This window comes from Corvus brachyrhynchos, unplaced genomic scaffold, assembly GCF_000691975.1.
Source record: "Corvus brachyrhynchos isolate BGI_N302 unplaced genomic scaffold, ASM69197v1 scaffold34, whole genome shotgun sequence".
NCBI classification, from domain to species: domain Eukaryota; kingdom Metazoa; phylum Chordata; class Aves; order Passeriformes; family Corvidae; genus Corvus; species Corvus brachyrhynchos.
Window position 1 is genome coordinate 3162840 of NW_008238126.1, and position 27440 is coordinate 3190279.

The window sequence follows — 27440 nt, forward strand, 5'->3', positions numbered from 1 at the left end:
AAGCAGTACAGTTTTTGGTTGTATGTAACAAGTAGAAGGATGTAACAGCACTGGTGCCCTTAGTGATTTCACAACACTTTGCAGATTTTGACTAAAATCTGCCATAGCTTCAGAACTTGACTGTGCTTTCAGAGATCAGACTAAGAGATACATATATCCATGAAGTTTAAAATGAAAGTAAAAACACATCTGTCAAAAGTAATCAGATATTTGACATATGTCAGAAATTCAATTACATCTGAACTGAAGCAATTACAGTTTCCTTTCAGCCATGAACTCAAGACACTTTTGTGTATGTTTCAATCTAGAAAAAGATTAAGAAATAGGGAAACTGTCATAGTCTTAATTTACTTTCTAGTACTTTATCTTAGGGTAACATGAACTTTTCTTAAGAGAGAAAGGACAATGTTTGGTGGAGTTTTTTGTGTCAGGGTGCTAATTGAAAGTCACACTTGTTTAAGAAGCATATGCCATTTCTTGTGTCGCTCTTGCATTTTCAAAATATTTTCATGGTTATTTTCTACTTTGTTGAGATTTTAGGCAGGTTGTCCTGGTAGAGTGTTTTGTTATACACACATTGTATAACTAACTCACTGTAGCAGAGGGGCAGAGAGGTTGAGTGGGTGTAGTTTTTCTCTTCCAAAGTAGAGAATGTAAGATCCTATTTTTAAAAAATACCGCCATCCATCCCTCCACTCAGCTCATCACTCTCCATCCACACTGAGTTTCTGATCTTCTATATAACTGCTTATCAATTAATTTCTCTTGAGACTGTCAAGTGTACTTAAAAGTGTGCATAACCAAAATGAATATTTAGCTAAGGAAAGGAAAATTGACCTAATTGAGTAACTGAGTTTTTACTTTTCTGTTGTTTAATGTGTCACAAATAGAATCACTGAGAGAAGAGGTGTAGTATTGCATCTTTTACATTACTGATTTCGAAGAGGTTTTGCATCTTTGGCTTTGAATTTTGCTTCCTGCTTTCAGTGACTCTGGATCTAGGACATTACTATGTTGCAGACTTTTAGATTTTGGATGCCAGGATGATCTACAGAATTTTATCAGCATAAAGTTGTAATCAGGAAAATAAGGATGGTAAACAATTTTTAAATGTATGAGCTGGTCAAAGGAGGATGAGGTAGACCTACCATCTGTCGGATTATTGGGGGAAAAAAGTAGATTTGGAAGGAAAAAGCAAGAGAAATGGCTGTGAAGTTTTAGAACAACTGTTGGACCATAGGATAAATAGAAAACTTACTACTTTAATTCCTGATTATTCTTCACTCCTTACTCTTATCTGTTTGCCATTGCCTCTGCCAAATGACTTTAATATAATAGTCTGGCCTCCTCCACCATTCTGCTCTCTCTCTCTGCTGTAGCTTCATTTTGCAAGTTACTGTCTATGCCTGTTACCCTTTTGCTGGTTCCTCAGGTGCTTTGTTTGTTCATTTTTCCATCCCTATTGCTGAACTATTCCCTGTCTTTACAATGATTTTCCTTCTCTGACATTTGCCTCGGTTTGCTCTGTACTGCTTGGTTCAGCCTTGCTTCTTTGCTGTTCTCATATCCTTCATATGGATGTGTCTTTCCTGATGTGCTGCCTGACTGGATTTCTGTAAAATGAACCCCAAGCCCATCACCCCAGCACCTCTGAAGGGAAATTGCAAAGCTATCCCATGGTGTCAAGGCAAATACATAAGCAGAGATGTAAAATATAATTGAATGTGGCACCTGTATGAATGTTGGTCCATTTTTTTTTGTTTGTGTTTTATACAACTCTTTAATACCTACCCAAAGTCAAAGCTGCAGGTACCAGGGCTTCAGAGAAAAGAAGGGTGATTTGTGATAAATCAGTTTAGGATTTTACATGATTTGTATATTACTGCAGAAGATCATTACATCAAAATTTATAATCAGATGTGATAAGGAAGTGATATTTGGAGTTAAAAAACTTTCTGTTTATTCTCTATAAGAGAATGTGATTTTCTTGATCTGTTACGTGTATTTTTTTAAGTTTTCTCAGAGTTAAAAATCTTAAGTATAATTTTGCTGGTTTTGGTTATCACCAGAGAAGTGAATTACTGTACTTAGCAACACTTTTTCCTCACTGTGCTTAGCCATCGTAAGCAGAGTTGTTATTGCACTTCAAGAATAAATAAATAAATAAAATAGGTGTTTCTGTCAAAATATTTTGTTTTTTACTGAAACTGCACTGTAAGCTATTAGTTAGAGAAGGATAATTTTATAAATGGAAAGAAAAACCTTATACTTGGCCTTTTAGACATGCTTCATTTAAAAACAAAATAAATTGCATTAAATGAAACAACATTTTTAATTACTGAGCCCTGTTCTCAATCCATTTATTTTAATCTAAATAGCAAACGTTTAACTTGTATTCATTATTTTGTACCAGAAAGAAATTATTCTTAATGAAATCTCTTAATTAAATAATCCAGAAAATCTCTGCCAGGAGTATGCAAAATTGTATTAACACAAGATCCATAAAATGCAAACAAATCTTATAAACATGCTCTAATACATTTTATTGTGTGCGTATGGTAGTGACGTTGTGAAGCCTTTATTTGTGCCATTTCTTTCTTAAAGCAACTTTTAAAGTTTTAACCAGTCATTTGTGAAATTGTTCATTAGCATCTGAGCTTCATATTCATGACTTAACTTTTACAACTAAGTAATTCATCAACTCAGAGGGATTTTATTATTCTGTATAGGTACCAGAAAGGAGGGTGCAAAAAGGATGGAAAAAGTCTCTTTTCAGTGGTGCCCAATGACGGGCAACACAGAAATTCTCATCTGAGCAAAGGGAATGCTTTTTTTACTGTGAGGGTGATCTGGAATCTGTTTACTGGAACAGGTTGCCGAGAAAAAATTACAGAGTCTCCATCCTTGGAGATATCCAAAGCCTTTTTGGACATGGTTCCAAGTAGGTGACTCTCCTTGGAAAGGCATTTTGGGCCATTTGTCTGTCAGAGGAAAGGGAAAACACAACTCTACCTCTTGGTGTAAGTATCCATAATTCATGAAGCAGAGAGTCCCCTAGAAATGCAATCATTGTGGACCATCTGAGAAAGGAACCTCTCTTGCATCCCACCTACCTAAATGAACTTTACTGAAGGAAGGAAAAAGGTGATGTAAATATTAAAACATAGGATGAGACTAACTCAATTTTTGGCATTTTGCGTGGTCATTTTTGTTAGTTCTTTTACTTACTTTTTTGTATAGAGCTTGAAATAACTTGCAGTGCATTCTGTTCCATTTTATTCATCCCAGGTAAGATGCAAATAGGAGTATCCTGCTTCTTTGCCTTTAACTGAACCCAAAATCTAATTGTTACATCAGGGTGATCTCTTGTTCTGCCTTCGTGCTTTCCTTTGAAGGGTGCACTGTTTTTGATGTCACCTGCAATTCACTGAGAAAAGTATCTGTGTCTGGTTTTGCAAACAAGGATTTATTTTATATGCATTCTTAAAAACAGAAACAAGACAAACCCTAGTGATCTGTCATGACTTCAGAATTGCAGAATCACAGAACTGTTTACGCAGTAAGGAACCACTTGAGATAATCTTGTCCATCCAACCTCTCCATGGCTCAAGCAGGGTCATCTCCACCAGGATGTCCAGGACCATGTCCAGTGAAGTTTTGAATATCTCCACAGATGGATGCTGTTGGCTATTGTGTGGTGACTGCCAATTCAGAAAATTTTATTTACATTTACTTATTGAGACTGAATAATTATAATACTGATGTAGCAAAACTAACACAGGCTGCTGCTCTCATGGTTTTTTAATTAGAATCCATAACAACGGATTGTGATCATGTTTTAATGAAAGGGACTAAAAAATTCAAGCAGCCTCATTGGAAGCATTAAAAAAAAAAGATGCAAACAAAAACCCACCCTTACTAAGACTTAAGGCAGAAATGTTGTCTGTTCTTTATTAAACTCTTGGGATTTTGCAGTGAAACACTTCTGGGAGAGCTGCTATAAAAGATCTTAGTTTTCATATATGACCCAGGATTTTATCTCTTATAGCAGATGAAAATAAATTAAGAATACTTAGGCCTGACTTTTTTTTATGCATTTCAGATACTGGTGTGCTGGCAATATCTCACTCTTTACTATCTGATATCAATTATCCTTTTGTGGATGAGTTCCTTGAGAAGGAATTAGCAATAATTCCCCATCAGCAGCTGCTGTGTATGAATATTTTGGAGGTTGCCCTTTCCAGATTCTGAGGATAATAGGAGAAAACAGACTTAATTATACTGGGTTGACATTTACAATGGCCAGTGCTAATTTTAGCAGAGCTGTCTGTGGGTTTAATCAAAATGATGCTATAGTAATTTTAATGGAGAAACTATCATGAAAACAAACAAACAAATAAAAGTGCCCCCTCCTAAATGATTTTCCATGAGACTTTAACAAGATATTCTGAGCTCTGTCTCATCGCTCTTTTTCAATTAAAGGAGACTGAACTGAGTGCTCTTCTTCTGGGTAAAATCAATGGGAGGCACTCAGATGCTACAGAATTAAGAGCAGTGCATCAAGGAGATGCTCTTCAATGTTTAGAAAATCTACTCTCAAAGCACTTTACTAACATGAAAAATACATGGCTTTAGGTGAAAGTTCAATGGGAGGATGACATATTGCAGAATATTTTGTTCCTTGCCATCACAATTTTACCACCATGGCACTGCCTGGTATGCTTGCTCTTAACATTTTTCTAATCTACTGTAGAGGCAAAAAGTGCATCTTTGCCCATCTGTATTTATTCCAAATAACATCCCATCTATGGGCATACACTGCTTCTTTAATTCTAGCTGTCACAGTGCTGAGCTTTCTAGGGCTGACACAGAAATTGCACAGAACTCAACCACAGTGTAGTGTCCCAAAGAATTGAGGCCAGTAATTTGAAATTTGAAATGCACTCATTTTGATTTATTATCTAATGCAGTTCTGAGTTCTAGGCTCAGCACCTGAGGAATCTTTAATAGAATCAGTGTTTTCCAGCAGTGTTCTCCAGCAGCCTCTGGGGAGGCTTGAGGCAAGACTTAACAAAAGGTTACCTAAAAATGAAATGAAAAAGGATGCAGAGCTCCACACACTTCTTTGTAAGGCAGCTGACTCGAATTGCAGCCCTTGGCTTGAATCAGATGCCTTCAGACTTTAAAGGGTCAGCTGAGCTCACTCTGCTAACTTTTGCTGTTTCCTAATGTGCTGTAGGACAGTGGAAAAGAAGCGAGGTATTATCAAAATCTGGCCCAAATCGTTTTGCCAGATGTGATATACCCCTGTTCAGAAAAGGGACTTGCTGTGGATTTCTTAAATAGAATTTGTGGGTACTCATTGTAGTATAAATACTGCAATACACAGACAAGGGATCAGCCATTGGTATTAGTTTTTGGTGTCCCTGGAAGAGTACTTGAGGTCCCCAGGCAAATAAGAACAGCTTGCTTGGCAACGCTGATTTTTATTAAAGTTGTACACAGAGCAATTTTCTGTGTGCTAGCCCAAATTCTCTAAATGGGAAAGAAAAAACAAAAGCAAATTATTTTTGCAGTTAGGCCTATTTTATCTACCTTATTAACTAGCCAAAATCATAATGAAATAAATCAGTATTAGCAGTTAATGATCAGTTGGTTAGTTGACAGCTACAGGCAAACCTGGTGATATAAAAATTACCATCATTATGAACATCTTCTATTAATATTTTTTATTAAAAATGTGAATACAATCTGTTTCAATGGCAATATTATAAAATTTGTCTTTTCATGTTCTTTAATAACCAATTTTCTGCCAGAATGACCCAGAATGCTATCATATGGATTCTGTATTAAAATTTATATTAAAAAAATCAAGGGATTGTGTCCTGTAACAGGCATAATTAAGCTACAGTTCAGAATATATATGTAATGCATATAACTACTTATGAGTTTATAAGTTTATAAACTTACATAAGTTTACAGTCTGTTCTATTTGCCATCTGTTAAAAGCTTTGCAAATGAAACTTAAGGATGTGCTGTAATGGTTTTACAAAATGTTTACATTATTTTGGTATGCATGTATGTGTTGATTCAAGGCAATCTAATTGCAAATTTATCCTGAAATATATGTTTTAAAGATACTGCAGGCCTTTGTCATAACTACACCAGAGTAAGCCCAAAGTGGGCAAATCCCAGCAGAGAGCTGACTCTTCTCTCACTGGGGGAGAATGGTGTGTCAGTGCTGTAGTGAGCTTCTGATCCAGAGGGATGGATCCCAGTTCAGATGTCTTCAGGAGTATTGCAACTATGTCTGCCATCATCTTAGTTATTTCAGATACTGGATTAAAAATGAGTTACTAATTTTGAATGATTTTTACTTTGACCACCTGATTGCCAACAATATGTGTATATATAGTATATCTTTTAAATTTGGGTATGGATTTGATAGCTAGTACCTCAAAGATCTAAAGAAAAATCTTAAATCTTTATCAAAATGAAAAAAAAAAAGAAGAAACATAGTTTTTTTTTTTCATTTAGATATTAAAATTTTAATGGATTTTTAATGAGGATATTTTCAGCTGTTTTATGATAAAAAACTTTTCAAAGGCAAATTGCTCTTGCTCTGGTGGGTTTCTACAAATACACAAGAATTAAGCATTTACAAGTGCAAAGCAGTTGGCTAATTTTTATAATTAGTATATTTTAGTATATAATTTCTTACATGCAGAAATTCAGGTATATTTAGAAAAGGATTTCCTACTGCTTTTCACATTCATAATAAAGGGAGGCAGTGGTCTATATTTGATGTCCTGAGACCTTTTTAACCAGTAGAGGTAGAAATCCTGCTGAGTTGTGTGTTTTTAAATATTCCCAACTCTCCTAATTTAAGATTGATTTTCCAATCTGAATTTAGTTAATTTGTTTTAATTTAAGAGTGTTTCTAGTGAAAAGCTTAACACCTGTAGGCTTTATACTTAAATGTTAGTAGAGAATTGGTGTAGATGAGGAGTCCCGACTCTTGTTCTGTGTTTTGGAGAGCTGTTTTTCAAACCCTTCTCTCCTTCCCTGATGTGACTTGAACTTTTTTTTTATTTCTGGCCATTCCTGTATTCCTGTCTGACATAATTTTACTCAGTCTCCCTACACTTCCATCTTCATTGCCAAACTTCTGTGCATCCACTTTTTTTTCCATTTCGTCCTTCCCAAGACTGCATTATGATTTTCCTACCATCGTCTCTGCTACAGCTTTCAGCACTGAGGTCTTCACCCCCAAGGAGGTTAGGCTGTAGGAAGGTGACATTTGGAGCACCATGTAAAGTTTCCCTACTGGTGCTTTTTGAGCACGAAGCCACCTGTGGTCATCAGAAGCAATCCCCAGGAGGGTGCTGCATGTCCCAGGCAGGGTGACTCCAGCAGATCCAGTCATTCTCAGGGAGTGATACCCATAGACCTGTGTCAGCTTGTATTCTTTGTAGAAAGTGTGAAATATATCACAAAAATTGATTCAAAGCCTAATGTAGAAGTAGTTACTCATAACGAAGAGGATTTTCTGCAGATAGAATTAAAGCTGAAACCCTAACCTTCAGGTGTCATTTCCTGCAAATTCCAAGAATTCTTTTCAAACAAGGAGCTTTATAGTGAAAAGACTGATTTACTTCTTATACTCAGTGTAATCTTCTGATAACTTTATTTCTGAAATGGCTGAGGTAGATGTTCTGACACTTGGGAGACTGGCAAGCCACTGGAAAAAGACAATTAAAGATTCAAAATATCAGGCTACCTTCATTACAGACAGCATAAGTTTAGTTTGATTTTTTTTTTAAACAACAAAATCAATCAGATGAAAAATCATACAGAAAAGGCATGGTTTGTATAATAATAATGAAGATTCTGTAATAAATATAGTACAGTCGTCTTGAACGTGAGCAATTATTTTTGGGTTGATATTTTTTATGCAGTGTTACTCACAGATGTAATCCACAGCTGAAGAAACATGACTTAGGCCCTAGAAAATCATGGGATAGATATACATATGTTACACATGATCTCTGAATATTAAATGTGGGACATTCACTTAATTGTGGTTTTGTTTTGGTTTTTCTTTAGCAAAGACAGGGTAAAATGAAATTTTTTTCAGGGAAAACCGTACACTGTGATAAAAAGTTGAACAGTGATTAAAAAAGAAAAAGGGAAATATATGAGTAAAATGATAGAAATAATTTTGAAAACTTTCAAAATACCACAACAATCTGTTCCATCTTGCAGGAATCCGATTAGGTCCAAAAGAAAAACTGGAAATCCCTGTCTTATTCATACCAGCTGAAATGAAAATTTATAAAACTCAGGTGGCAATTCATGTAATGAGAGAAAATGGTGAAAACTGGCCTTATGAGGTTACTGCTGAATCAAATACAGACTTAACCAGGTAATTTATTCTAATAGAAAAGGAAAAAGTAGTTGAGGCCACTAGATTCTATCATCATTTATCTCATTGGCTGTTCGTGGGTAGCTCCCAAGGGCAGTCCAGTGTCTGATTTTGAGGATAGTGGGTATCCATCAAAAGTATTTTTATGTATACATATTTTTGATGTATGCAGGTTCAGGGTAAGATTTCTGGTTTTTTTAATACCTACCTCTTCTCACTTTAAATAAAGAAAATGTAAAGTACTGACTGCTGGTGCAGTTATGGATATTGAGCAAATGAAAACTCTTAGGTACCTCTGTTTTTTCAATATATTGGGGATAATAATGATTCTCATCCCTGATATTTTTATGTAATCCATAAAGTGCAGAAATTTTATCTCTGTGTAAACATAACCTGACAGAATGCAAATCAGGCCAAATGTTTTCAGATCAAAATTATTTGAATACACTTAGTGGACCTAAGTTATAGCTGATAGAATTTGTAGCTGATACATTTAGTTGGATTTTATTTCATCTTTTTCTCAGATATGGTTAGCATTAAAGCATACAATAGAATAGAGTCTAACCTTTCCAACAACTCTTAAGTCTAGATTACTTTGGAAACAGAATTTTCAGCAATATATCTTAATGATACTCTTACTTTTCTAGAAATGTTACTGTAGCAGAGAACAGGGAAGCTCAGGGAATACTCTGGATCTATCCAATTCATGGAATGCCTGAAGCACCACAGCAGAAATCAGGTAGGTAATGATTGAGAAAAGCTTGAGCAATATATTTAAGAAAATTAAATAGTCATTTATATTCTCACCTGCTTGATTGCAAGAATTTGCAGCAATTCTTGGCTATATCTTAAAAAAAGATAAAATCAAGTATTAAAACTAAAATATTTTCCCACTTCCAAAGTAAATCTAGATCATGACTTTGATCTTATTGTGGATAAAAGGAGTTGGGGGCAGTTGGAAATATTAAGGCCTGTGGCCTTCAGTGTGCCAAGTAATCCTGAGTTTGAGAACTGAAGGTAAGCTGAACAAAGGACTGACTCAAAGGTAGAATTCTTCTTGCATACCCAGAACACCCTTCTGGAGAGTCTGCAGGGTGCAAAATACTGGAGTAGATGTTTGCTGCTTCTCTCAGCCTTGAATTTCATGTCTAACTCAAAACCAGAATATAAAGTAGTGTGAATAGCAGTAAGTTTTCCCCTTGCTCCTGAGAAGTAAACTTGCATTAAAAGATGAGTGACATTCTGGGAGGTTTCTTGCTTATTTTGGGGATAGTAAATGCTTATATATTTGACCATCTGTATTTTCAAGGTGTGGTATAATTCCAGAGCTATGAAACAGGAAGTTGTGAACAGCTTTTTAAATCTATAACCCTGAAACTACAGCTCAACGTGTAGATGTGGGACCAATTTTATACCAACATGTCCTTTCAGCTTACCTTTTGTTGACTGAATAAGTGAATATAATACCTTTCTACATTAAATGTATTAAGATACAGGAACAATTTCTGGAAAAACATAGAAATAGATATTTGTACTGTCATTAATTTATATTGCTTAAGGACTCTACTTGTAGACAAATGCCAATGATGTGGTAATAATTAGAGCTTTCATCTCTTTAATGTGCACTTTAATACCTTAAGGAATGAAACAGAATATTATCATGTAATCAACTGTTGCCCAAAATGATGGCTTTAATGAGTCTCATTAACATTAAAACTATGTATATTAATGTGGAGGTTGGTTGTGTTATTTAAAGCTGTTGTGTAATTCACTGGCACTCTTCAAGATAAATCTCACTTTTATTGAGCTTTTGCTTTCACTGAAATCACAGAACCATTAAGGTTGGAAAAGACCTCTAAGATCAAGTCCAACCATTAACCAGCACCTCTATGTTACCACTAAACCGTGTCCCTAAGCACCACATCTGTGTGGTTTCTGAACATTTCTAGGTATGATGATTCCCCCACTTCTCTGGGCACCTTGTTCCATCACACCACATCTCTGGCCACCCTTTCCATGAAGAAATTTTTCTCTATATCTGATCTAAACCTCCCTTGGCACAACTTGAAGCCATTTCCTCTTGTCCTGTCTCTTGTTACTTGGGAGAGAAGATTGACCCACACCTGGCTTCACCCTCCTTCCAGGTGGTTCTAGAGATGGAGATGGTCTCTCCTGAACCTTTTCTCCAGGCTAAACACCCCCAGCTCCCTCAATCAGTCTTCATAGGACTTAAGACCCTTCACCAGCTCTGTTGCCCTTCTCTGGACTTGCTCCAGCACCTCAATGCCTTTCCTGAACTGAGGGGCCCAGAACTGGACACAGCACCCGAGGTGTGGCCTCACCAGTGCCCAGTACAGGGGGACAGTCACTGCCCTGGTCCTGCTGGCCACACTTCTGCTGATACTGGCCAGGTGCCATTGACCTTCTTGGCTCCCTGGGCACACCTGGGCTCATTTTCAGGCTATTTTTCACCAACATCCCCAGGTTCTTTTCCACCAGGCAGCTTTTCAGCCATTCTTGGCCAAGCCTTGGGCATTACCTGGGGTTGTTGTGACCCAAGTGCAGGGCCCAATACTTTCTGTATAAGTTATGTATTAAAATGTTTAGCATTCATGAATTGCTTAAGTGAAATCACTTCTTCATATGATCAGAAACTTACATACTATCAACTCTTAAGTAATTTAAAATTCCTAAGTGCTTTTTTAAAACAGCAAAACTAAATTATAACATATTTATAACTATGTTATCCATTAGTTTATAGTCAATAAATGTTTGTAATACATAAGAAAGCATTGCATTAATTTTGAATGCATATTGTTCTTTGGGCATCAGCATGTTAAGGAAATTCTAGGTCTTTCAAAAATGCCCCAGTAAACAGAAATATGTATTTATAAGTGTGTTTATGGAATTTTCCATTCCAACCTTGATTCCGAAAGCCTATGGTTTTCAGTTATAAACGGGCATTTTAAAAATCTATGTGGTAAGGTAAGATCCAAAGCAGGCAATAACAGAAAATCTACTTTAAAAAATTTTTTTAAAAAATGATCAAAAGATTATTGTTGTCTCTTTTAATGCAGACATTTATTAAAATTGCCTGGAGGCTACAAGCTACTATGTCAAAACCCAAAGCTGCTTTGCTAGTATATTAGGGAGTTCATCTTTGTGTCATTCTTATTTGCATCTTAATATACTTAAACTTCTAGAAGCCACTTGGCTTTCTATCTCATGAGACCAATTAAAATGATCAGTGGTCATAACCCATGTAGTACATGTTAAGTAGATGATAACTTGGCTATCTTATAAAAGTGATTACAAATGGGGAATCATCCGGGATATTCTTTTAATTCTTGTAGAGTGTAGAGTCAAAGAAGCATACAGCAATTTAAATTAGAGGGACCACTGGAGGTCATCTAGCCCAAGCACCTGCTCAAGGGTAGCTTGCTCAGAGATTTTTCCAGTCAAATCCTAGATATATCTGACTTTTATTTGTAAATATTACTTAGCCATTTAGGAAAAAGGAAATGTAAAATCAGTTCTGGTAGTAAGATGAGCTGTGGAATAGAAAACGACTCAATGTGCACACAGTAATCTGAAACATTTGGTAAACTAGTGGAATACAGAGAATTTAATCTATTCTTAAATATAATGTCATACATTCAGAAAAAAACATGTGTTTTTAACTATTTCAGTAACTCTCCCTCATGGAAATTCTTTTGAGAGAGCTCTATAAATTGCTTACACCCTGTTAAACAGGGAAAGACCAAGGGAGAAAGGAAATTACCTGAACATGATGTGTAATTAGCTATTTTCCAGAGTAATGGTAGTGAATCAAGTTCCAGAACTGAAAGCTGAAGCTAAATTAACATGATATTGAAAAATGATTTAATTGCTCTTTTTAAAACACTTTATATATATGGTATTATATGGTTCTTTATGATATGATTCCAAATTATTGATCATTAATTCCTGATGTTAAGTTCAGAGTTTATTTTTAAAGAAGTATTGAATGTAATTGATGAAAATTACTTTTTTACCTTGAAACTGAAAAGTATGTGATCAGCTATTCTTTTTCATGTTGGTTCCCAGAACTCTAGGAAGTTCTAGGTCTCTTCTTCAGGAAAATATATTTTTTTCAGTGCTTTTGTGTAATTTTCTTCTTTTTCTGTGCCAATAAGTACTGAAAGAACCAGAAAAAATAACTGTTGAAATAAACTTTATAAAAACTAGTGTATAAGCTAAAACCTAACAACTTTGTAATGAAAAAGACATATTTTGGAAGCAGTAAATTAAAATCACTCAGTGAATTGAAAGAAGTTCTATGATGCTTCAAACAGAAGAATGCTTTTTATTCTGGCATATTTCTATTAAAGCTGTAGTTTGAACAACAGTACTCTTAAACTAAGAAATGAAAGAGTAACAATTCTTTCATTTTGTCTTAAAATCCTTTTATTTTTTTGGTTTTGTTTCAGTCTTCCTTTCTTACTGGCATGTTTCAAACTATGGCATAATTCCTATTAGCAGTTGAACGTAAATGAAGATACATTTCATGATTAAAGAGAATAGAGAAATTTGCAAGTGCTGTTGGGAACCAACTGAACAGATTTTTGTTTGCTTAGCAATATTTTCTACTACTGCATCACAACAGAAAAATAGAAAGTTAAGGATGGGAAAAGCTTTTATTTGTCTTGCTCCTTACTGGAATTCTGTCTTCCTCTAAGCACATTTAACTCCTATGTTTAATTGCTTTGTTAAAATCAAGATACCAGCGCTTTGCAAATAAGATGTGTTTGCTTTTCTGTAGTTGTGATACGTTGTCAAGCCAGGCAGAGATTAGAGCAGAGAGTAGAGCTGCTGCTGATTGGTGTAATGCCTGGTGAAACTGCTCTGCCTGATGCAGGGAATTCTGCCATGGTCAATATGGATGAGTCGGCCAACACCCCAGAAGCCACTGATGGTAAGAATAGTTTTGATATCATACTATTTTAGGAACATTTCAAATAAGTTAAGTACTTCACCAAATGTGCAGCTCTGCCATGACAAGGGGTGAGGTTTAGGAAGATTGTCCCAGTCCATATTTTTACCATCTTTCAGGTATAGGGTATTTGTTTAACTTTGTCTGCAGCTATATGATCCTATGAACTTGAACCTTCCTTTTTTTAAATTTGTCCTGGATATGAGGCTTGCATACACACAATCTCTCCTTTAAAAGCGAGCCTGCACAAAGCTTTCAGTTAGAAAAAATATGTCTGTGTAAGCATTGCCAGGAAACATTTATCTGCAGGTTTGCAAGATGCATTCCCATCAGAAGGCCAATATTGGTATCAGAATGGATTGAAGAAGGAGGACTTTTCGAAAGAAGTGATAAAGCTTTGTAAAAGGATAGCTTTCACTTACTGTTAATCTGCTGAGAACACAGTGAAAATCAATTTATTCAGATACAGCAACTTTTCAAAATACACCTCTCCTTGAAACAGAATGGTACAACATATAATAGTAAGGAAATAATGCTTGTTACTGCTGTATCACCAGTATTTCTGTTATCAGTCATAGTCACTACAACAAATTTGAAAATTGTGCACCTTGGAAAATCAACATTTCATTTTGGATTCAAAGTCATCCTCCTTTTTAAGAAAAATGTTATTTAAAAATTATGACACTTCACATGAGTCGGACTGACGTGTGTTTAACATAGCTGTAAATGAGGGAAGGGATTTTACCTGTACTCTGACTTTGTTCAAGGTGGTAAAAGATGAGTTTACGGATGTTGCCATAATTGCAGTCTATCAGGTAATCATTTGGAGAGACAGACAAGCTTGGCTTTTGTGTCCCACTTCTGCCATTTACAGTCTGTTCCAACAGAGGCTTTGCAGGAATACCATGTTACAGAAAATGTCCTGCCAAATAAATGGGAAAAAGTGAATAGCTGTAAAAGGTAAATCAAGATGCATTACATCCTTCCTAGAAGGCCAATTCTCATGCAAAAGTACTCATGCTGTGCACACTGATCAATATATTCTCATATTATGGTCCAGATCTTTAAAGAAATTTTTTTGAAAGCTTTTAAAGTAGGAAGAGATCTGAAGTCGAACTGTTAACAAGAGCTTGCACAGCATATACTTACTGATTAGCTAATATTCATAATTACGTATTTAAACTTTATATTTACTCATAAGGCAGTGCCAAAGATAACTTATTGTCTGGGCCTATTATGATCTTACACTCCCATATTACAAAGTGATAGTGGCAAATCCAGTAAAGCAAAAAGATGTGAAGTTGTCAATGTACATTCTTTCCTCTTTGGAGAACTGTAAATACCATTATAAAACTTTGTTCAGTCTTTTGAGAACAGATGTCCATCAAGATAAAAAAGGACTTTTTTTTTATCACAGAGTAACAGATTTAGCTCATTATTGGCTGCCTTAATCACGCCTGGGCTATTTCCCTCCAAAATGGTGGCATCTGAATTGACAAGAAAAATGTGCACTGAGCAAGCTGAGGCAGCATTTTGAAAGTCTTGCAGATTCATGATGTCTAGTACTTGTTTTATTCATAGGAATAATTTATTAACACTGGCTTCTGCTACAAGACATTGATTTGGGGAATTGCATCTTTTTAAGCAAGAAGTCTGGTAATGAAATGCTTTACACCATAAGTAGTAAGATCATTTATAACATTGTGCTTTTCATAGTTTTCAATGACATTTTAATGCCATTATTGATAGATGAATTTGAGGCCTGTTAGGAAGCAAATTTAATGGTACTATCTGAGCTTTCTGCAGTCTACCAGTAATAACATAAATAAAAGCCTAAACCTTTAAGATAACACTCTGGCATGCTGTTCTTCATTTTTTTTCCCTTTAGAAAGAGTGATTCATCAAAGTGCATGATGTGTAGTAAGCAGTTTTTATATTCAAGGATAAATGATGATAATTACTGGCAGATCGGATTTAAACAGCTAATACTGTGCTTCAGTATCTAAATTATTTGGACAAGTATAAAGTCTTATAAAGTGAAAAATCTTCAAGCATATCTTTTACATAAAAAATTCAATTTCATCCAATACAGAGGAGTGCATTTGACACAGGAAACTACTACAATTTCTTAAGAAAGAGGCTGCAATCTAAATGCTGTCTATCTCCAATGACATAGTTTCTTGTTCAGAAGTCAGCAAAGTTCCAGGGATCAAATAATGAAAGCTTAATATTTTAGACATAGCAAATACAGTATGGCCCTTTTTAAAAATAATTTTCAATTGCAGATTTTCAATGCATATTTTCACCCTAAATGTATTTTTCATCTGTTTTCTTACATATGGCTCTAAAGATATCTTTTTCACTAAAGGAAATTTAAGAGCTGAGATTCATCCAAACAAGTGTGAAGTTTGCTATTTTTTAGTTTAAGTATTCAGTGGGGAATACAAACATTTAATTTTCCACAATCTTTAAAAAAAAAAAATCACAAATCAGTTATGGAAGTTTGACTGACATTCACGACTCTGTGTGTTTGTAGTGGTCCTTTGTAACCTTGCCCTTTCAATTGCTTCAGTTTATTTCATAAGTCAGCCATGAGGGCTGAGTCTTCCTCATTAACTTCCCTCATCTTTATTAATTCATGGCTCTCCTCACAGCACAAAGGCTGGTCTTAGCTTCTTGCTCCTGTGTTCTTATTTCTGGGAAGGTTTCATGACAGTTACCTTTGAGGGTAATAGTGCTGCCCTGGTTCTGTAGGGTGGCACAGGTACCAGGGTGGTTTATGTTATGAGCAAGTTTTTACAGCCATTCTTAACTCAGACTAAGCAGATGGACAGTTCAACAGCACGTGAGAGTGAAATAACATTTTCCACATATGCTAATCTGTAATGTACATTGGCATACATTATACAAAGTGTATCTGTACCCTTTGTTTCACTGTTTATAAAACCTTTGTAGCAATTGTCTAATATTCCTGAAACTCATCAGAATATACAAAAGGCTCTATTTTCTTTTATTTCATTAAAGCAGCGCTTTGAAACAGGCAAAGAACAAAAACACATCCCAACACACATTAAAAAGCTGTTGTCCATCTCCAGCAGGATTTTATGTTAGCCAGTGGTATGGATTGCACTAAATTCCCATTTAATGTGATGGATCTGGATCAGGAGGCTCACCTTTAAGATAGAAGGTCAATAAAATTGCATATGACCAAAGAAATCTTGGGAGACAAGATATTTTTATAGACTTGATCTCTCATCCAGAGATGTTAATGTAATTGCTGATAAAGTGTAGCAGGTTAATATTGAAAGCAATATGAAGAGGATAATAATGATGAAGATGGCCCTCTATCCTACTTAAGCCATCTCTGTATTGTCAGAATAATTGTGGCATTATTTTTGAAATTAGCCCTGAGGATGAGAAAATTATAGCTATATAAATTAGATTTTCTTCCTATGCAAGAAATAGGAGAAAGGATAACACAGTGTTTGTTTTGGATTAAGAGCTGATGAAAGCAGTTATCAATGGCAAAATGAAACTGTTGACAAGGGGGTGAACCAACAACTGAGACACTTTGATATGGATTATTACTTTGTTGTTAGGGGTGACAACTGACGGAAAACAGGGAACAAGTAGAAGTCAAAGAATAGAGCATCAGAGCAGAACTGAAAGTTTTAGATGGATTATGTCTTCAGCTACATAATTTTTGTTTACATCTGGCTGTTTGTTTCTTTATTTATGAGTGAAACATGGGAGAGATTTGATGTATTGTTTATTTTCATTATTGAACTGAAATAATGCCAGGCATTTTAATGAAGAAGGTCAAATAGGTCTTCTTGATATGCAAGGCTATCAGTGGGTCCATTAAAAAACAGAAAAAATATAGCACAATTTTTTACCTCATAAGTGAACCCTCCTACTGCCATTTCTTAGTATAACTAGAACAATAACAACAAATAGTGGCAAAAAAAGAAAAGAACTCGTGAATTGTGAGCATTTGGGAACTGCTTTTATGAACATTAGTCACTCATTTCTCTTTCCTTGCCATTTTATAAAATGCTAAAATCTGTAAGCCTTAGGAATGAGAATCATCATTATGTTACTTAAAATTACTTTCTGATACTTATGCAAAATCATAATCAGTTTAAATATTTAATACTTAAAGGGAACCAGATCACTTATAAACTAATCTGAAGTTATTTACTCAGCTTCATAATATTCCAAAAAAAATAAATAATACAAACGTAGAAATAATTAAACTCTTCCAGGTGCTACTTGTCAGTATCACGTAGATCCAGGAAACAGGAGAAGTCCAAAAGAACTGATTAACCCAAATAATGTATCTTTGAAACAAGAGCACACAAATAGATGTCCCTTAAAATGATTTGAGCTAGTGAATAAGAAAAACCTAGGCAATATAATTTGAAGAAGAGTCTATTAATTACTTTAATTGTTATATGATTGTGATTACCATTTCGCCCCTTTCTTGCTCACAGAATTTCCTGTAATCTCTTTGGTTGGGTGGTAAGAAAGTATTACTTCCAATAGAAACAGAACCACCACACCCTTGTTTTGTAGAGATATTTTTGGGGAGCTTCCGTAAATCAAAACCACAGCCAACACAGCTCTCCAGGACCTTAACTGTCCTTCTGCAACATCATAGCACCTCACAATGATCTGTCTGCATTAATTTCCACTGTTTTCTGCATTATTTTCTCATTTATGGGACACTAACAAAGCATTGCTGATCAAATCCCCTAAAGATGCAAACTTAGGTTTTCCTGAAGAACAACAGAAAAGTGGTTTCCCTGTCTCTCAGCTGTGTTTGAGTGCTTTTTGTCATAGTAAAGCAGAGGATTTATCCACCTAAATTTGCCCCAGAAAATGTATCTGACAGTCACTATAGTGAAAAACCACATGCACACATGTATGCGACAGGCCTATCCCAAATGCTCTTCCATTTACAGGTTATGACATCCTATTATCATTTCTGTGATAAAATTCTTTGTCCTTGTCTTTTGTCACTGAAGTTGCACTGTTCAAGTTTTGTTGTTCTTACAGAAAATGAAGCTGTTATCTCTAGATCTCCTTCATCTCTCCTACACGGCACATTTCCAACAGAACATGATACAAAAAAACCCCCAACAAACTGCTCCTGTTGTTTTGCAGAATGTATAAAACTTTATGTTTTTCTAAATTACTGCATCAGGTCTGTAGTTCTGACAGTCTAAGAACAATTTGATCTGAAGCTTTGGAGATACAGGTAGATTTTAAAAGTATAAGGCAAGTAAATAGAAGTTACATAGAATCACCACAGAACTTGGAATGAAATTGTAACCTTGAAGCATTACTCTTTCTTCAAGCCAGTTGAGGAAGACAAGAGTGAAACCTCAGAAATTTACTACACAAAAGTTTTATTAATTCTGAAACTTGATTTGTGTCCAAAAAATAACACAAATGGGTACCTCCCATGAGATGAAATGTCTTCTAGTAGAATAATTTACACTACCCTGTGTGATAGATGTTCTGTCTTATGTGTAACTGAATGCAATCTGTTGGGTAAGGAAAAGGAAGCAAATGAGTGTGACCCCTAGTGATCAGGTGCTGTGTTCCACTCTCTGTGGCTCAGTTTTGTATATTAAAATAAGCCAGAAGATAAAAAAAGCATGCTTTTGTAATAGACCATAGTATAGTGTAAAACTGTCAAGAACTGTTGAACAGATGGTGACATGGGTTTTCAGTTTAGCCTCTGTGTGTGCCAATTCAAATTGAATGGTTAGGTTAAAAGTCAGCTTGAGTTGTTTCTGATTTCTGTGGGCAACACTGAAAGTGAGGCAAATTACTCTGGATGCCGTGGAAAAAATAATGTCTGTGTGAATTAAGACTAAATCATGAGATGTGTTCTTGAAGAAGCTGCTTTGATGTTTCTGTGCCAAGGTACAGTTGTGATCTTTGTCTGCCAAGGTTTCAGGAAAATGAAGACATGGCTAAATAAAAAGAGAGCTTGTTGAAAAAGGATTATAATGGTTATGAAGAAATAAATTTTAATTGTTTCCTTTATAGCATGAATTTATAGGGTAGTGTACAAATCTGAGTAGAATGCCAGATTAAAGGAGAATAATGTGAGATCCTTTGAGCTGAAGAAAATCCTTTTGATTTTTCTGAGGTTTTTGTTTCAATTTACTATGCAAGTAATATCAAAATAAAGAAAGCATTGAGAGGGATGTATGGATAGGCATAGTAAAAAGAGAATTAGTGCAAAAGGGATTCAGAGAGAGAGAATATATGGAAACAAGCTGCATGGAACAATGAAGAAATGTATCTGGAACAGCAGATACTAGATGCACACCATGTGTTTCATATACATGGATTCACAAGCTTCCATTTCATTCACCAAACTATGCAGTGTTTTGAAGAAATACATTCTTAAAAAAGGAAAAGGGAGGGAAGGCTTTTTTGCTGCTTTCTTTACAGTAGAAACTTGGTTTAGAAGTAGATACCTTTTTAAAGAAGTGTTTTGAAAGAGAAAAAAATTAGGAAACAAAAATTGAATGTAAGAGGAAAATTTAGGAAAGAAGCATTCCAGTTGGTTGCTAAGGAAATAGGCAGTGGGATGCAGGGTGAAAAAAGATGTGGATAAGAGTGGAATTTTGCAGAGCCTTGAAGATAGGGATGAAGGTTTTTGACTGGATATGGAAAGAGAAATAAATTTCCAGAGAAGAGATATAAAGATATATATGCAGAAGTACATTGAGGATTCACTTGAATTCCAATGAGGTTCAATAATTTTATTGCCAACAGAAAAGAGATCAGCTTTTTTATCCATTTATTCCTATGTATTTAAGGTAATTTGGTGTCTGGCATTCAGTAAAGTTATGATGTTATCTTTGGTATTTTTAATGCTCCACATACAGCTCTTTTGTATCCATGTGAAGAAATCTGGTGGAAGGCATATTTAACTACAGCCAGGTCTTTGGGGGGTTTTGTTAATTCTGCTGCTATTGTCCCGTAATTTTGACAATTTATAATGAGGAATAGATTTTTAATTCTCAGATGAGATTCATGTCTTACTGCCCACATGATGTCTCCTTAAATGTTAGGATGTTCTTGACCACCAGACTTCTTTTTATTTTTTTTTTTCCTTCATTACTCTTGTCATTCACTTTTTGCTGTTCACTGGAATATTTATTTAAATATTGTATTAAGATTATTTGATCTGCTGTACAATAATGTGCTCTGTCAGCCTCTACTTTTGCTGGAGAGGCACAGCTGCATATTTAATGTTCATTTCCCACTGCCTGCTGAGTTCCAGCAGTGTCTGTGTGAAAACTCCTGGAAGATGATGGAGAAGGAAAAGGACAAGTGTCAGATGAGACCTCAAAGGGGCGATGAAAGAAGATATTTCAAAAGATCTGGAAGGTGAAGATGAGATGCCAGATATCTGGTAGAAATGTTTAGTTACCATCTGGTTTTGTAGTTTCTGTGTTAGCAGTTTGGGGACTATTAGATCAAGAGGGGAAGAAATCTTTTTTAGGTGTCAGGGCCGCAATGGACACAGCCTTGGGAAATTATTGGAATCGTTAAAAAAAAAATCAATGAGAGGGTGCAGTATGTTACATTCAGCACCAAATGAAAATAATTAATCTGGTTTATGCAAAGTATGAAACTGCAAATTTATGAATGCCTTGGCTTTAATTACATATTTGTATTTGATGATTGTGCTGCCCTCCTTTATGAAATGACTGCAGATAAGACCAGTTAAGTGAATTCACTTGCATCTCTGTTTTACTGCATCCATCCAAGGAAAAGCCTCTGCAATGAGGACAAGCACTTTTGCAGTCTGAGCATGTTTCCATCCCAGTTTTAATTTCCATCTGTCTCATTGGAAATGGGAGACAGTGTGAAAGTGAAGAGGGTCCCTTAGGGAGATGCTCCCCTTTGCCATGTTCATGTCACCAAGTGCTGCCGCAGGTTAAGCACTATTTGTGGAGAGCTCAGACAGCCAGATCTCCCCTGGGTATCCACAAGAGACTGCAGCCTCCCAGGCCAGTGTCCAGGAGATTTTTATCATCAGAAAACGTGGTGTATAATGAGCTGGTCCTCAGTGAAATCAAACATTCACTTTTCAGAAGCAGGAGGGAGGTACAAAGGCTAACACTGTGTAACTCTGTTTGAGGTCAGAAATATCCAGTGGACCTCTCACAGTGCCTTCTATACGCAATAGGCCCATCTACAAATGTCTTTGTTATTAACTCTTTTGAACCTTGAATACAGGTTCTTTTCCACTAAAATGTCATTTAAATTTCTGAGATTCATATTTTGTTAACCTGTTGGAATAGTCCTTTAATTTTTAGATGCATTCATTTTAGATGCATGCATCTATTAATTAGTTTTACAGTAAATCTAGCAGTCATAAAAATTCACATTTCCCCGATTTATATGCCCAGAGTATAAAATCCTTGGAGTTTTCATGCCATAGGTCTTATGAGTCATAAAATAATTTTTTTTTTTAAAGTGGTCTATATCCTTTCATCTTCTTAGAGGCTATTTAACCAAACCCTAACACTTTTATTCCAGAGCTTTTGAAGAAGTGTCCTTACTAGTACTTGCAAATAAATGACAGCCAAGTCATAAAAGTGGATAGCTGAAAAGCCTTGTTGGTTTTTAAATACAGGTGCTTCAGTAATTCTGCATACACCAGTGTTGCTGAAATGCATACTACCTTTTTGAAAATCTTTATTTACAAATGAAAACTCTTAAAGACTGAGATTAATTGCCTTTGAAAAGAAGAAATGTTTAATAATAATGTTTAATAATGGAATAATTACCTCAGAATATATTTTCTCTTCTTACTTAAATAAGACAAACTATTTTTCAGAAAATATGAAGAAGTAATATTTTTTATAATCAGAATTTCTATTTGCTAGATTTAACTAGATGTATTTAAATAGCATGCTTGTATCTTTGCAGTATTTGGATTGATAAATATCTCTATGTTGAGTCAGATGTGGCTAAAGCTCTCTCTGCTGCTCTCTAATTACAGAACACAAGTGGATTAATTGGGTTATACTTCTATATTTGCATGTGTATTTTGCATCTTGCATTAGGTAAAACAGGAATTTTATGTGTATCAAAAATGGTGATTTTTAAAAAGAAAACTGAACTGAAATGAAGAGAAAACTGAATGAAAGAATACAAAGAGCTGGGCCTAAGGAGTCAAGGCCTATTCAAGCAGTATGTTATATTGTATTTGACTTTGCTTTCAAGAAAGTGTTAGTGCTGTCTCCATGTTTTACAACTTCTGCCATTTTAATGGAAACTGGAAATTCTAGGAGTCAAGAGGACTCTGAATATTTGACAAATTTGACACTTTCCTAGCTGTTTCATAACTTTTTTTTTCTTCTGAGTTTTGCCAGTTTGTTTAGGCAGCACATGTATTACAGGACTGCTAGAATCAGATATTAACATTTCACAGAGAAGTCTTACAGTATGGTAATATAGGAGTCTCCAGGGCAGCTGTGATGAAAAATATAACTATGTTTTACATTTTTTAGCAGTCCTAAACTAGATCTGCAGTCTAGATCAAAATGAGCTGAAGGGACCAACATAACAAGGCTTTTAAATGTTGGCACTCATAAATGCATCATTTCTTCCTTAAGTGTTGGAAGTATTAAAATATTTTGACTAATTACATAATATAAGCATAGAACAGGTTGCAAAACAGCCTGAAACAGAAAAAAAAATATTTAATTGCTTCTGACTAAAAAGTTTTATATATATATATGTATGTATGTCAAACCAAACCCAAATGTCTTTGGATATTAAAAGCAGCATGTAATTCCCAGTGTTGTCCTCCTAGCACCTGAACTGTAAAATAAGCTTTTTCTGAGTAGCATTGTGTGATATAACTGCTGAAAGAAGCATCTGCTCAACAGCTGCAATTTTTTTTCACTGTGGAATGCTCCAGATTGTGTCATCCTTTCTCTCCCATTGGTTGTCAACATCTGAATCTTCATGTCCTAGCATTTGTCAGAGGTGACTCTTAAAAGCCTTGGGCTATGTTGGAATCTGAGTGCATGACATAAACATTATATTTTTCAAATGGAGAAATGGCAAGCTTGAAACAATGTAGGATGATCCTGAATTTTATAGACTGTGGGAGAAAATGTTCATGTTGAATTTCATTGTAACAAATTACATTTATTGTAAAAAAGGCCGTGTATATATGGATTAATGCATGGAAATCCTGTGTTTTGGTACTCAATGTATATCTAACCTACTATGATTGATAATCCCTTATGCTGGTCATAATACTTTGATTACATCTGTGTGACTCTAATCTGGTATATGTTGTGCAGCTGTCTGTGAAGAGTTTACTTTAAAGAATTAGAAATGTTTCAGTATAAACTGCTACATTTTTCAGAGTTAATCTGTGTGTTACAAAAATAAGGCAACAAAAGTTCAGGCCTCCTGTTAGCTGCTGAAGTGGGAAGAGGGAAATTGTGCATTTCAGAGAAGGACAAAGGACTAGAAGCGTGGGAAGGCATCTCCATAGTCACTTAAATTTGGGTGGTTTTACAGATTGGCAGTACCAAAGTAAGCTTTTCTCCAACCCTGTCTCTTGGACTTTTTATATAAACAAATCTGTTGTCTGTATTTTAGTATTCTGAGCTGGAAGGCCTTGGGAATTTACTCTGCAGCTGACTGGCACTCTGCAGCCAGGATATGTATACAGGGATGCACACACAGCAGTTCTGTACATTTGTACTCAGCTGTGCAAATTCAAAATGTGCCCTGAGATAGGTGGTCATAGTAAAACAAAAATCTCCTGCAGGAGAGAGTGGTTGTGTTAAAACACTTCTAATCCATAAAATGTGTAAAACTTTTAAATGGATTAGCAGCTTGAGATTCCTTTCCTCATAGAAATGTTCCCTTCTGTGGACAAATTACTATTTTATACTGAATATCTCGGTTTTCTTTATTACAGCTGGAGGAGACATTTGATTCAAGAAGCTCAGTTGTTTATTTTTATGTCATTACTACTTGGCCTTTTCATAGCTGCTTCAGGGAATAAGAGAATAGGCTGGGGTGACATCTTCACTATTTCTCTGTGTTCTGTTTCTCAGGCCTGCAGCCATCAATGGCATTGATGTCCTTAATGATTTTTTTTTCAGTTGTCCCAATGGCATTACTCAAAAAGAGTATTATGTACTTGAAATTTTCATTTGGCTGATGAATTAGAAATATCTCTCCATAATGCAGGCGTGGTAGCCAGAGCAATATTGCTATTGCCATTCACATATCTCAAGTAAGTTTTCCAGCTTCCATTTTGCTGGAAAGTATATAGCCTGTCATATTAAATGGGAAGATTAAATTATGCAGTCAGAAGGAAATCACTTAAGTTTTAGATAATTGCCAGTGTTACTTATTTGTCATTTTTAGTGACAAATGGAAGAATTGTAACACTGAGCCGACCAACTGTGTGAAATTACAGCACACACAGGCTGATATTTTTCTCCTGTATCATTTAGGTTCCTCTGCAACACTGGAGTTTCTGTATGAATTGCAATATCAATCAGATGAAATTAGATCTCAGCTTGACTCTTTGGTTGGTATGGAGCTGCTTCAAAAAGAATGGGATACAGAATCCAGAATTGTAACTCTGATCTTTAACGTAGTGTTTGCACCTAGCAAACCAATGAGGTAAGATCCTGTTCTTTACTATCAAAAGATCCTGTCAGGTCACTCTTACCTATATAATAATTTCCCTGCATTCTTTTCCTCGGTTTTTTTTCACCACTGAGGCCTATTGTTTCAGATTTCCTCACTTTCTGCTTCTCAGTATGATATCTTCAGTGTTAAAACTGACAGTGTTTCTTTTTGAGTGCCTGTGAGATGGTTCTGTTGAGTTACTTCCATAGTCTGTGTGTGCATTGTTTTACTTCTAAACACTGGAGTATTGAAAAACTTCCAATGAAAACTCATTGTTCTCAAAATTAATAAAGAACATGCAAACAGGGTGGTCTGTCAGTCTAAAAACTTTTCCTAGACAAGCATGTGTGCATTTTCTTTGGATGGGATAGTTGAATTTGAAATTAGTTTCTAGTGCCCCAGTAACAATGATCCACAGGAAATTCTTCTCCTTTTTTATAGCTGTGATATGAGAAATGATGTATGTGCTTTGATTTACGTGACAACATCTCCCTTCTTTAAAAGGAAACCATGGAAGGGAGATCCTTTTGGAGAGAAGGAAGTTGCACCTTCCTTTGGATACAGTCAAATGTGTGTCAGGAGGAGGTTGGAAAGAAGCTTTAGTGACCTGCAGGCACAAAGTAAATCCAGAGTCCCAACATTACCAGGAGTGTTAGGGAGCAGTCACTGCTGAGTATCATGGATTGCATGAAAAAAGTTATCTTTAGGAGGCAGGAGGTTACTCTTTACTTGCAGTAGTCCAGGAGGTTAATGGAATAAACAAAGAGCAAACCTGTAGGAAGAATAATCCACCTCCCCCCCCCCCAAATGCAGTGGCATTGTGTCAGAGGGAGGTGAATTTAGAAAGCCTTTTCATTTCTACATTGTCCTGTTCATTTTATTATTTTTTAGTTGGTTTGGATTTTTTTATCTTTGTGTACTTGAGACTTATCAGGCTTTGTGCACAGGACTCAGTGACTGCAATTATTTTGTTTTGTTATCTTCAGAATCTACAGCACCAACTCTCTTGGACACTCTGAGGGCATCTGAATCCGGCATTTTTCTTAAGTACATAGACCTTTGTCAGATCTATTTGATCCTAATATGAACTGCTAATATGTTCTGGACAAAATTCTCCTCTAACACCACAGTAAATACAGAATAATGAGTAAAATAAATTTAGTTGGTTTTTTTTCTTCACAGAGTAAGCAGAGGAAGAATAAAACCTCATGCCTGTGCCGTTGCTTTCATATTATGTTCTTTCTTGTACTTTGCTATTTAATCTACATTCCAGTCAATTTTACCTGATATGTACTATGCCATGCAAAATTAAGAATGTGTTCCAATTTAAACCCATTTGTATTTTCATTTTACTGTAGTTTACTCCCACACATCGAAGATTATTTTGTACATTAATCAGTTTATGTTTTATAATGTTTGTCTATATATTGAGTGTTTTTATCTGAAATTTTAAGGAATAAGGCAACTCTCGTAGTTCAGTGTACTGCAGGAGGCCTCTGGAAGTTTCCAATGCTGTTCATTGCCACAGAGCCAGAAGTGGATGATGTGATCAACATTGTAGCTGTTGGCCTGAATAAGGAATCCATAGTTGGCTTTAAGCTCACAAGCCAGACAAGGTAAAAACACTTACGTTCAAGAATTTATGCAGTCTTCTGAGGGTACAACTCCTACTCAGACACATTGGTTAGAATAAATTTGGGCAGCAGAAACATAACTGGGATGCAGCTATTTCATCATCATTTTCAAGAGCTGCATTGTTTAAGTAACAAATGTGATTTTGAAGCTTTGTTGTAGAAAACAGAAGCATTCTACATTTAGGCTTTGGCTTAAGAGAAAATCTGTGGAATAGATCCAGATGTTTATATTCTGACTTTTTTTGCCCTAAAAGGCTTGGGAGTATGTTGTAAAGCTAGATTTTGCTTAGCAGGCTATAGCTTCCTAAGAGCTCAGAGGGGCTGCTTGGGCAATGCAACCCAGTCACACCCCACAGTCCATTTCGGATGGCCCCGTGATCTTGCTCTGGTCAGTTGTCAGCATTACAACCAGTGATGATAAAGGAAGCAGAGAAGGGTCTCCCCACGTGGGTTAAGAAGATTTTAATCTCACATTTTGTCCCAGCGATCTCTGGAAGTAGAGACACCTTGTGGTCTGGGTGTGGGGTGGTTTTGTCAGGGGCCCAGGGGCGGTCCCTGGGTGGGGTTGGGGTACAGGAACCAATAGGGAGAAACCGAGGGAGTGGCCATGGCTAGGGCAGGGAACAGGGCAATGGAAAGCAATGGATTAACAGATTGCCACAGGAGTATGTTAAAATTCAGTCTTAAGGAAGGTGGTTTG

At 35.8% G+C, this 27440-nt stretch overlaps 1 protein-coding gene across 1 annotated transcript in view; it reads left to right on the forward strand.

The window, feature by feature from the left end:
* CFAP47 (cilia and flagella associated protein 47) overlaps positions 1 to 27440 on the forward strand; it is a 278872-nt gene that overhangs the window by 230165 nt on the left and 21267 nt on the right. Inside the window, exons 59-63 of the mRNA XM_017733531.1 lie at positions 8266 to 8425; positions 9073 to 9164; positions 13227 to 13379; positions 24926 to 25097; positions 26561 to 26722. Coding sequence (XP_017589020.1) covers positions 8266 to 8425; positions 9073 to 9164; positions 13227 to 13379; positions 24926 to 25097; positions 26561 to 26722 — 739 coding nt within the window. The remainder of the gene's footprint in view (positions 1 to 8265; positions 8426 to 9072; positions 9165 to 13226; positions 13380 to 24925; positions 25098 to 26560; positions 26723 to 27440) is intronic.